Source organism: Haemorhous mexicanus, chromosome 5, assembly GCF_027477595.1.
Source record: "Haemorhous mexicanus isolate bHaeMex1 chromosome 5, bHaeMex1.pri, whole genome shotgun sequence".
NCBI classification, from domain to species: Eukaryota; Metazoa; Chordata; class Aves; order Passeriformes; family Fringillidae; genus Haemorhous; species Haemorhous mexicanus.
Window position 1 is genome coordinate 63,295,115 of NC_082345.1, and position 12,113 is coordinate 63,307,227.

The 12,113-nt window shown below is 38.0% G+C and overlaps 1 protein-coding gene across 4 annotated transcripts in view; it reads left to right on the forward strand.

The window, feature by feature from the left end:
* The first annotated feature begins 499 nt into the window (after positions 1–499).
* The window catches only part of ORC5 (origin recognition complex subunit 5), a 62,131-nt gene continuing 50,517 nt past the window's right edge, over positions 500–12,113 (forward strand). The window contains exons 1-6 of one of the 4 annotated variants that reach the window (XM_059847387.1): positions 536–564; positions 2,038–2,154; positions 3,314–3,497; positions 4,918–5,010; positions 6,904–7,101; positions 10,524–10,598. In XM_059847387.1, coding sequence (XP_059703370.1) covers positions 3,387–3,497; positions 4,918–5,010; positions 6,904–7,101; positions 10,524–10,598 — 477 coding nt within the window. In that variant the 5' untranslated portion in view covers positions 536–564; positions 2,038–2,154; positions 3,314–3,386. Of the gene's footprint in view, positions 565–2,037; positions 2,155–3,313; positions 3,498–4,917; positions 5,011–6,903; positions 7,102–10,523; positions 10,599–12,113 lie in introns of those variants that run through there. The other 3 variants (XM_059847385.1, XM_059847386.1, XM_059847389.1) reach the window with 3 other exon arrangements.

The window sequence follows — 12,113 nt, forward strand, 5'->3', positions numbered from 1 at the left end:
CTTAACACATCAATTCTACCAAGTAACTCGTCTGTCTAACACCTGCTACCACTTAGAGCTTGCTAGCCTTTCTCGGTCTCACAGATTAATTATCCCTTCTTGTTGATTGGATTTCAAAATATCCAAAGATCAAAGAACATCCCTTAAGAAAAGTTCACGTTTCGCGTTTTGCAACACCCTCAAGCCTGTCCCTGTGGGAGAAATGGCTCAGCCCGTGTCCTCCCGCAGCGGCAGAGTGGCCCGGCGCCTCTCCCAGCGGGATAACACAGACATCCTGTGGGATACCCGGCTGGGTGAGCGACAGAGTGACCCTGCGCCTCTCCCAGTGGGATAACACAGACATCCTGTGGGATACCCAGCTGGGTGAGCGACAGAGTGACCCTGCGCCTCTCCCAGTGGGATAACACAGAAATCCTGCGGGAGATCCGGCGGGGTAAGCGGCGTACTCCCCTCACGGCCGCTCCGCCCCAGGCGGACCCGGCGTGGCCACGGCGCATGCGCGCAGGCCGAGGAGGTGGGGCAGTGGCGCGCGCGGCGGTGGCGGCGGGAGCGAGTGAGGAGCCGGTGAGAGGAGCCGGGGCGGGCGGGAAGGACGGAGGGCAGTGGGGAGCAGAAGGGGCAAATCTGTTTCTGCTCCGCTTTCTCGGTAGGAATCGGTGCGGGAGCGAAACCCGTCGCGGGCTGAGCCGTCCCCTAGGCCGGGAGCACCCTCAGGCTCGCACACGCGTGGCGGAAGGAGCCCTTAAGCCGCGCTCCGTGGAGGCCGGGGGTCGTCGTTCCCCCTCAGCCAAGGCACGCCCGTGTCGGCCGGGGGGCTTGTACGGCCTGAGGGGACGCAGAACAGTGCTAATCTCATAAGTTCAGTCATTTTTGTATGTAATTTTTTATGCTAGAGTGTGGAAAGGCTGCCAGCTGTAGTTTTTTTGGGGCCAGTGAGTTGAGAGAAGTCCTAGTAAATCATGAAGTCCCGCCATGAAGTTTAACTTGTGCTCTTAACAGCCTTACTCGGTCTCAGCTGGAAAGTGCTTTTGGCACCTTCCTGGTCTGGCTAGAGTCACACGTTCAACTTTCCCTGGGCTGGAACATCCTGAATTCAAGCTTTGGCTGATACTTATCTTTTGTTGCCATTGCCATTTAATCTAAAAGAATTATTTTGTGAACCTGTTGCTCTAGGCATCCTTTCTCTTGTGAGCTCATGAATGGGGATTAGGACACCTACGTATAGCCAGTAGAGATGCAGGTTTTCATCCTGAAATAAAAGGTGGAAATGGGCTGAAATATGTGAAATGTTTGATGAAAGTTGCCGTTTGCTGGGATGTGTGAGAAGCAGGTGGGCCTGGCAGATACCCGCAGTCAGCGGGCGATTTGTGCTTCCCCGGAGGGAAGTTTGCCTGGAAGTGGCCTTGGAAAGCTGAAGTGCTTTATGGCTTTAGATGCGTTTGGGACACAGTCAAGCCCTGTTCTCATGTAGCCAGTCGAGCAAAAGGGCTGTCTTTTTCTTTTCCTTAAGTTTAGACAATTACACATTTTCAGCCTTTTCTAGAACTTTTTCCCCCACTTATTTGTCCTTGCTTTTAGAGGCTCCTGTCAACATTTTTTTCTTTTCATCCTCGAAATACCTAGCTAATATTTTAGTTAGCAGCCTTAATCAAGGTATTTGGGGTTTTGTGTCTTCATTACATTTTGAATAGATACAGTGGAGAGATGTACAGACCCATTCAAAGCTGGTAAAATAGACCAAGGCTCATTGTGTGATTCTGTGTATAGGAAATAGTTTGCCTGATTCATATGATTGTGGGGGTTTTTTGCCCCTGACAGCAGCATTACTTTGACTTCCCATACTTAATATGTGATTGACTTATAAATAAACTTATTTTTCAGGTTACTTCTGACTTAGTTTCTTGATATTGAACTGTAGTCCTTATTGTGTGTGATGTGATCACTTTCAAGCAGGTGTAATACAAGTACTTATGTCATCAGGGATAACCTTTTTTCCTCATTAATTCCACTCTTTTTTCTGTTAATTCTACATCCCAGCTTTCACCTGAGAAGAGACTAAAGGCCAAGTGTAAAAACAAAAGAAAAAATATTTTCTCAAATCTATTTATGGAAATACTGACCAGAGATTGGTCCCAAAAGGAACTTTATTTTAAGGTATTTCCATAAATACATTTATATTTACAAACCTCCTTGTACCCCAGTAGCTCTCCTGATAGTGCAATCCACTACTGCATTTTTCCTTCAGAACAGTTTGTTTTCCCTTTACCTTGCTATTCCTGATTTTCTTCTGCTAACCTAGTATTTTTTTCCTGTGCTGTTGTACTTACAACCAGCATAGTGTATTTGTCTGTAAATACTTACATTTAAAACAGTTGGGACTGCTTTGTTTATTTAACAAAGCACTCCCAACTGTCTTTTTAACATACAGATAATTGAGTTGTCAGTTGATATCTTTATTGCCTTAATGAAATTTCCAAACTTTGTTTTTGATTGTCATGTTGTGTTTGACAAAGTCAAAATCCAACTGTTTGGGGTCATTTCAGTTCTCTCTGCGTGTTGTCTGCATCACAAGAGGTAAAAGTACCATCTTTCCAGCAGTTTTGGAAGTGCAGACAAAGAATATCTTTGAGGTGTTTTTCTGTATTCTTTCACTAAAATCCAGCCTTCCCAGTGTTACAGCAATCAAGACCTTTGTTTTTCCTCATCTAGTCCTTGTCTAAAAGGTAGATTGGCATTACTATTAGTTCTGTGTGACTGGTTTGGACTCCTCCTATTTTTAGGAGTATTTGCAGTCTTTACTATCAATTGGATTTTCCTCTGTGCTCCTTTCAAGATGGGGTTAGCATTCCTGTGAGCAGCCAGAGATCTATTACTTTGTCATCCTTATCTTTCCTTATGTCCTGCCTCTTTCCAGTTGTTTGTAAATCCTTGTTTATTGACTGTTCAGGGAGGTGGTGATCTGTGACTAATCTGCTTTACTCACTTTTATTCTCTTGCTAGTTTTAAATGTATATAAAACCAGAAATGAATGTGTAATTCCTCAGTTAACTAAACTAGGATAATTCTTGTATTGATTTGCTCATATCCTGTATACCTTTCCATTGTGATTTGCTTTTTTGGATTTTATCTGGTGTGGAAATGTCTGTATAATGCCTTACATATTTAAGTCTAGTTTTACCAAAGTCTTCTAAGTCTGTTATAGTTACACCCTTATCTTGAGCTGGAATGTCTGTTTAGGTTTTCTGTCAAATCCCGTTCCTTTTCCTTTTACGTGTATGGAAACAAATGATAATGGAAACTTTTTATTTTCCAGATCACTTTATTTCTTGTCTCTGCACCTCAGAAGGGCCGTGCATGTTTAGGTGACTGACTCCAGGAACATCAAAATGCCGAATCTGGAACATCCAGCGTACCCAGCAGCTGACCTGCTTCGCTTGGAAGGTTTGGTGCCTTGCCGAGAGTCCCAGGTGTCCACATTGCTGTCAATATTTGGCGAGGTAGTGCTCTTATATTCTGTCTTTTTGTGATGTCACTATGAACATACTTTGGTTGCCTCTTTGTTGAAGTTTTATTTTTTGTTGCCATCTTTAACATTAGTGTTTTTCAGTAGGTTCTGGTGTGTTGGAAGGTTGAACGATGTCTTGCAGCTGGAAGGACCTAAACAAACTTCGAGCTATTTGTGTCTTTGTCTTTCTGAATTCTGATTTTGCCACACCTCTATTCTGTCTTTGCCAGTTAGTACCAGGGAGTAAGTCTCTTCCTCCTAGACCTAAAGTTCTGGGGTAATTTTTTTCAGTGTCATTGTAGAAATTCTGTTTGGTTTTGACCTGTTAATCTAATCTGAGTGTCTGAATTCTAAGTACACTAAATTGTTCTGATTCTTAGTAGTTTTGAGGCTGGTTGTAAGAGTTAGAAACCACTGGCTTGTTAAATGATTTTGTTACTGCTTCACAAAGCTGTGGTAAAAAGTAATGGGTATTTTTATCTGCAAGCTTATAAGCAGTTTGCTTGCAGAAAGTTTGCTTATATTCAATAACTAACTGGAAATTGGTGTCTGTTTTCTGTCTTTAATTATGGATACTTATAATAGTAACATCAAATTACAGCAATTGAGTTTTATGTATGTTACAAGCATAGTGGCAGCAACTCTTCTTAAAAATAGATACTTCAGTTCTTGATCAATGTACAGATGCTCAAACCTGCATGTCTTGCACAAGAGTGTTTCATCTTAGATAAATTGACTATTATTTATCATAAAAAGTGTCAATTTTATTTTTGTATTAATTTTTAAGTCAGTGTACTTATATTCTTAGAAATTGAAACAAAAACCTGTTTTCATTTTCGCCTGTGTGAAAACCTGTTCAGAATGGAGAAAAAGAATAATTCCATTATTTCCCTGCATCTTAAGAAAACTACATGAAATTAATAGCATCAGGACCATTGCATAAATAGATACATCAAATATTGCCTTGTAAAAGAAGAGCAAGCTTTACCATCTCCTCCTTCACACCATTTAATTCTTTTCTGTTTTGTCCTAATGAAAAGAAAGGCAATGTGTGGTGTTTGCAGAAGCTAGGGGAATGTATGTCTTGCAATTTGTGCTTGCCAAGGTTTTGTTTCAGTTAGTTAACTAATTTGAATTTAGAGTCACTGTGCGTGTGTTTTTGTTGTTTGTTGAAGCAGTTTCATTGGCAGTTGTGTGATACTTGATTCTTGCAACTTACCCCCAGCATTTCAGCAAAGATACAACATAAAACTTGATCTTGCTGATTCTATAATAATTGCTGTATTTTGTATTTAGTGCCTCAATTTAGGAGATAACTTTTCCTTTGGGGGCAAAGTTAATTGTTAAATCTTTTAGCTGTTGAATGAAAAGAAGAATTGAAGCAACAACAACTTTTTTTTTTTTCCCCTTAGCGTCAGCAGTTTAGTTTTCCATCCATCTTTATCTATGGACACACATCTAGTGGAAAAACTTACGTGATGAAAACTCTTCTAACTACCTTACAGGTAAGAATGGTCACGAAGGATATTGAATTTACAGTTTATAACCATGGTTCCTCAAAATAGCCCCTACTTTCTCAAAAAGGTTTGTTTCCTCAACCATTTCTGCCTTCCTAATTCTTCTCCTCCACTTACTGTGTCATGAGTGCATCACTCTGCTCTCTAGGCCACTTTGGACAAAATGAAATTGTGCATACTGAGATCTAATGTAAATCATAATCACTTGTTAAAGAAAGTTTTAAAAAGATAAAAAAGGAGGCAAATATTTGTCACCTTGTCTCCATGGCATAGCCTGAAGTAGCTCCATTGACTCCTTGTTTTAATTTTTTCCAAAACATGTTTTAAAGTCCTCCTAGGTTCAGGGGTATCATTACAGAAATTTACATCTAGATCTGTTAATATCTCTGTCAGTCATGAAATTCAGGGATGTAAATCCAGTGACAGGTGCACACTTTATGCCTAAGCCATAAATTTCCACTTGTGTATTTCTATAGCTCTGATACTTTCAGCTTGTCCAGAGTGAGCTTATCACTTTATCTGCAGGTTTTATGCAGAATCCCCCTTCAATAAAATTCTGCAGAGGGAGAGCAGTAGAAGGCAGGGGTTCTTGATCCTCCTGAATGAAGTAGCCTTCACAGTAGCTCACAGCACTGAGCTGACCTCTCTCACCATGTCCGACGGTGTGGCCAGGCCCTGGGAAGCGGCTGGTTTGAGCAGCAGCTCTCTCTGCAGAACTGCTTGTGCCACGTGTGGGTGTCTCCTGTGGTCTGTGGTGGTGTGAATCACATCTGAGGCACCCAGCTTTCCTTCTGCTATGGAGGTGCAGCACTTTGAACAGCTGCTTTTTGGTGATGTAGCCCTTTCCTTTTAATGGTGTTCAAAATCATGGGAAAGCTTTTTATTACATGCTGTGTGAGTGGATTGCCAGCATGTACCCACACTTCCCCACATCTGCTGAATCATATTGTATTTTCAGTAGGAAGACTGGAATGAAGTACTTGGATTTTTTTTTTTTTTTTTTTTTTTTTTTTTTTTTTTTTTTTTTTTTTTGTTGTAGACAACCACATTCCCGTATCCCAGTGACTAATGTTTTCCAGAGGTTTTAACGTTCAGTGTGAAAAAGAGCATCTGCCTTACCAGAGATTATGGAGTTGTGCAGATGAGCTATGTCTTAAAAATAGAGTTGCTAGAAAATTATCTTTTTTTGCCTTAGATAGGTTTGACCATTGGTATTTTATGGGTTATAGTGCCTTCTATTTAAAGACAAATGACTGTAGATTTTCAGTATTACTAAAGCTATACGTATAATATATCTCATACTCTGTTTTTTTCACTCACTGTTTGCTTGGAAAGATCTGGTTTTCTGAAAATGTTCTGCACAATCATGCTGATGACATGGGTCTGATACAGAAGCTTACACTTTATCATTTGTCTGCATTGAATGCCAAAAACATTCACAGTAATTCTGAGGAGATTATTTCCTTTGAGATGTCTGTGTTTTCTAGACACGTAATTAATAATAAATCATTTTATGATACTGTAATGTCTTACAGTTGTCTAAATTTCTTTGATCTAAATGCTGTTTGGTTTTCTTTTTGTGTATTGCTCACAATTTTTCAACATAGTTAAAGGATACATTGTGCTTCAGTGTTTAAAAATAGTTAGAAGGTATACTTCCATTTGAAGATTCATCAGCTCTCTTCAGTTTGTGATACATAATATTTTGACTAGGTACATAATTGTTCTTTTTTTTTTAACAAGTTATTTTGGTACTTGCACTATATTCTTTTGGCAGGGTATGGTTTCTTTGGTTCTCTCATACCGAAGAGAAAACTCTTCCTGGAGTATTTACACTGAAAGAGCCAAATGCAGTTGTATAATTTTTCTTGTTCTCTTCAGCTTCCTCATGTGTTTGTGAACTGTGTGGAATACTTTACATCACGACTTCTGCTTGAAGAAATTCTCATCCAGCTGCAAAGCTGTTCACCTGGCGCCGAACACACCTCTCCTGTGCATTGTGATACTTTGAATGACTTTGTTCGTCTCTTTAAACAAGCTGTGGCCAGTCAGGAGCTTCAAGATCAAACATTATACATTGTAAGTAATTTCATTTTCATGTCCAGTCCCTTTCCTGCTAAGAGGGTGTTATTAATGGCTATTGATAATTTGTATGTGAAATGTGTGCCTTACAGAGCAGTTTGCACAAAGTTTCTCAGTAGACCTCTTTCAGAAGCTGTTGACAGATTCTTTCTGTTGGCTTACAGGCTTTAGGTGAGGTTCTGTACTTCTCCTGGTTTTAGATTTTTTTCTACACACAAACTATATAGCATAACTAATAATGAACATAAATTATACCACACATTTAAATTGGGGATGTAATAGTGTCACAAAGTCTTTAAATATAGAGAGCCTATATTTGTTTTTTTAGTAGTAAGTCATGCTTATCTGTTTCCTTGTGAAAATAGCATCACAAATGAGAAAGCAGAGGTGGGGAATAGGGCAGAAGGGAACATGGAGAATACAAATGACAAGACTTGGTTTGCTAGAATAGAACTTAAGGATAATATTAAGGAACTAAAATGCATAACTTTCTCTGTAAAAATGCTTTTGAGATCTTACATCTTGTGGCCCTCAGAGATAGGACCTATAGTTTAAAATTAGGATGGAAAAAAAAGACTGCAGTGAAGAAATTGATGATATGCTCAAGTGGAATGAATAGCAAATTGCAGGAAAAATAATCAGAATTTAGGTTGCAGGAATGATTGAATCAGTGTAATGCTAGAACACTAGGATTTGGTTTAGGTCTTCAAAGTTCTTTACTGTGATAATCTTAGCTACATAAAGGAGTCAAAATTTGCAGACTATAACAGCATTTTTTATGCCGAGAGATGAGCATGGAAACAAATTTCAGTCATACATAAGGTCTGATGGAAGGACAATATGAAAGCTGTGGCATTAGTGATGTGTAAATGTATATATATAGTGTGAACCTGCAGAATATTCAGACCAAAATTTTAGGCCAGCAGTAGGAAATAAGGTTTTTTTAAAAAGAGTTGAAATTGATTATTTAAGAAAACAAGAACATGGTTAAGATTGATTGCTGTGAGAAACATGCAGTGTGATTACCCAGGGTGATTAAGCTGTCAATGTGCCCATACTGCTTTGGGGTGTTTTTGCAGTCAAACAAGAAGTTCATAATTGTACTGAGCATTCTTCATTCTGTTTCACAGGCTATAGTTAAATATGTTTTATTCCCATTTAAAAATACTTTGCCACTGAGTTAAATAACTTCACATCATGTTTAGTGGAAACAGTACTATCTCATTGTTTCCTATATGTCACAAGGTTAATAAATTTGGCATACTTCTTAGAAATGGAATAAAGAAAATAATGTACCAATGCTTAAAACAGATAAAAAGTTATAAATAGACGTAGTTTATCTTACTGTCACAAAAGTGATATTGACATTCTTCTGCAATTCCATAAACACAAAATTTGTCTCTCTAATAACATTCAGTGTATTTCACATAATACTTCTTGTGGTAAAGTCTTTCTTTCAGATTAGTATTTGAATTAAAAACTATTTTACATCACTAAAAAATTCTTCATGTATTCTGTGAAAATTGGCATCACACAGAAAATTAGAAAGTTCTTGAACAATGGTTGTAGAAAGTAAAGCATTAAATAACTACAAAGCTTCAATTGTATCATGAAAATAATTGTTGCCTCAGAAGCATTAAGTATTAAATTAGTATTTCGGTTACATTCTGCATGGGAACAGACAGGAATGGGAGAAATCAATTCATGTTTATTAACCTGTGTCATCTGGATTTATTGTAGAGTGGTTTAAATTGAGACTGATGGAAGACCAGCATGCTGGTAATGTAAACTGGCAATGCTGACTTATTCCGTTTCATTTCAGTAGTAAATAATGTAATATTTCAGCTCAATTAGCTAAGGGTAACTCAAGATAAATGTTTACTTTTGAGGAAAGGATTCTAAATGTTTCTCTTAACCCAAGCATACGTGCTGAATGCTTGTGATTACGTATGAAAAATGAATTTATTCATTTTAACTACCTGAAAAATTGGAGTAGACATAACTTGTTGTCATTCATACATTTACAATATATAGCACTTTACAGAAGTATCAAGCTACTTTTTGAATGTAAATGAGCAGCCCGTTTTAGACAGTATAGGCTTTTTTAAAAAATTGAAGAGTGGCAAGTCTATATGGACATCAAAGAATAAGGCATAGATTTATAGACCTGGGGGAAGGCTGTTTCTCTGAACCGCTTGACATTTTCCACAAGCCAGGGTCACAGTGTATTTTTTGTGCTGTAAGTAGGAACTGTAGTTTCCCATTTAACTAAAAAATGTAATTTGCTTAGGTCAAGACTTTAAAGCTTTGTGTTTGGTAGCTGCATGTCGCTGGTTTCAATAAGCAGTATTTTGTTAGTAAAAATACATAGCCACTATTTGATCTGTAGTGTAAAGCAGTCTTCATTCCTGAAGTCACTCATTACATGAACCACATGCAGATATCAATATAAAATCATATATTGTAATTTTTAATAAATTCACAAAGTGTGAGCTATTGATGCAGAGATAGTTCTTTCAGATTTCTGTGGTGGGATTCTGAAATAATATTTTCAGAAAATGTTTGGTTGTCCACATAAACTTCTTTTCCTTATGATGGGCAACAGAAATGATAGATGTTGTAAGATTTTGATGGAGATAAGTTATGTAATAGGAGAGAAAATATAGTTTTCTACAGACCTATTGTTTTATCTCAAGAGCAATAATTCTAAAGAGGTAATGAGCTTCAGAATTTATATTGCAAGTAGTAAATAAGCCACAAAATAAGTGTTTCTATTATCTTTTTTGATTCTTGTCAAGATTTTAGGTGTGCTAGAAATACTTTTTGTTTTTAACAAAAGAGTAACCATGGATGTCTTCATGCTTCTGTTTTAATTCTTCAGACTCCAAAATGTTATTTGCTTAAGATGTTTCTTCTTTAAGCTGTACGTATGCTACATCTGTTACTGCTATGTGAAGTTTGCATACAATAAATCCTGTAAATTCCTAGGCTGCAAACAATGGCAAGAAAAGTTTCTCTCAAAATTCAGAATACCAGCTATTATTTGTTTCTGAAAAATAATAGTAGGGAAAGACAACTCTCCTAGAGTAAGCATGTAGTTGCAGTGCTACTGTACTACATGTAAATTTGAAACACAAGAATTTTGGGAGAAAATGGAGTTTTCAATGGTTGTTAAGGATATCATGGCTTTGTTGTGATATTCTTGACTGGACTTAAATAATAATTCTTCCTGCCATAAGAGAATAATGCTTGTCTAGGGATTGTATACTTTTTTAGATGCAGAGCTGCTTGGGCTTCCTGGAAGCACATTTGAAGCAGTAATCTCTCCAATTTAGTTTCCAGCAGCTAAGAGTTAATTTTTAATCCATGTGAGAGTGGGAGATGAGTTTGTCTATATAATATCATTGTTTTGTTAAAAGGTTCTGGATAGAGCAGAGCAGCTGAGGGAAATGGAAGCAAACATCCTGCCAGCATTTCTTAGGCTTCAAGAGTTGGTGAGTCTGGAAAGAAATTATTGTATGTGTCCTGCTTGTTGAAAGTAACTGAACATGTGGTACCTGTACATTCAGGGTCACAGATCAAGATAAATGATTCTTTAGATGAGAAAAGTTTAAAAATTAAGCCTCACTCCCCCAAAACAGTGGTCAAAACTAGAAACCAAACTAGAATTTAAACATTGGGAGATTTTTATTGGACCCTTTGTTTTTCTTTTTAGTTGTGGTTAATGGTATCTTATTTACAATGTCTAATGTGTAGAATCTTTGGAGGCTCGTGTCAGATATATAGCTGTCTTTTCTAGGTTATCTGTCTTTTTAAGAATGAGATTTTCAGGAGACTACCAGCTGTTTAATTTGGCTGGAGCTGCGCAGCTCAGCAGCTGTGAATGTGCTTTTACTTGCTAGAGAGTTTTCTCACACTTCTCCTGGAATTGTGCCTCAGTAAGTTTCTGATTGGAGTAAACCACAGTGTGTTTTCCTTTCTCACTTCTGAAGTATCAAAGCTTTTGCCTTGAAATAAGCAAAAATGGTACATTCCCTGAAAAGAAACTGAAGACAAAACCATAAGTTGCTGGTACTTTGAAATATCTGAACATGTAAATAGCTGAAATTATGCTTGTTATCTCAAAGCTTTTGTGTGGTGTTCTTAATCTTCTGGTCACATTGATTTCTCTACTGAATGAAGACTGATTCACAGCTGTGTTTTTAATCCTGACAGCTGGTGCATTTTCTGTCTCTTTTTGTCTGTTCTGCCCATGTTCTGGACTAGGCTGCTCCTGAAGCAAAAACAACCTGTTCTGCAGGGAAGGGAGGCAAACTTGGGTCTGTAATTGCTGTTCGGGGATCAAAACCCCATGGACTAAGATTTATATATGCCAGACGAACACTCCCAGATTCAAAACTAACCTCCAAACAAGTTTGTTGTCTTGAATGCTGATATTCCAATTGCTTAAATTCTGGATTCTGGACTGAGGCTTTTTAAAACAGTTGTGCAGCCAGTGTTGCAGAGCAATGTTGTAGGAGCAAATCTCTTGCATCTCTTCCTTTCTTGGAGTGAAAGGAGACCAGGAACACCACTAGTAGTAGTGAAGGATATCATTGGACTGGCAGGTCACTGCTGAAGAATAGGTCATGGATGCTTGATTTCTCTGAGAATTGCCGTGGCAAGTACTGAAGTTCTTCATAATGGATGATCAGTCAGGAAGTGAGCTGAATATATCTTAGCACTTTTGTCAGCTGAAACATTAGGAGTTCTGGGAGAGGAAACCATCTGAAAGAAATGCAGAATGATACTTTCTTGTTGAAAGCAAAGAAAATATTTATGTTCCATAAAAACAAAGAAGAAACAGTAAAGAATATAGGTGGGTGCCACTTCACCAAGAAGTTGAAAACTAAGTAAAAAAGATTTTCACTACATTTCAGGGAAGGGAATAGCATTTAAACATCTTTCAAGTCATTCACAGCACTGTCAATTCAATCTGGTCCCTTCCTTTTGTTTTATAGAGATGCCTT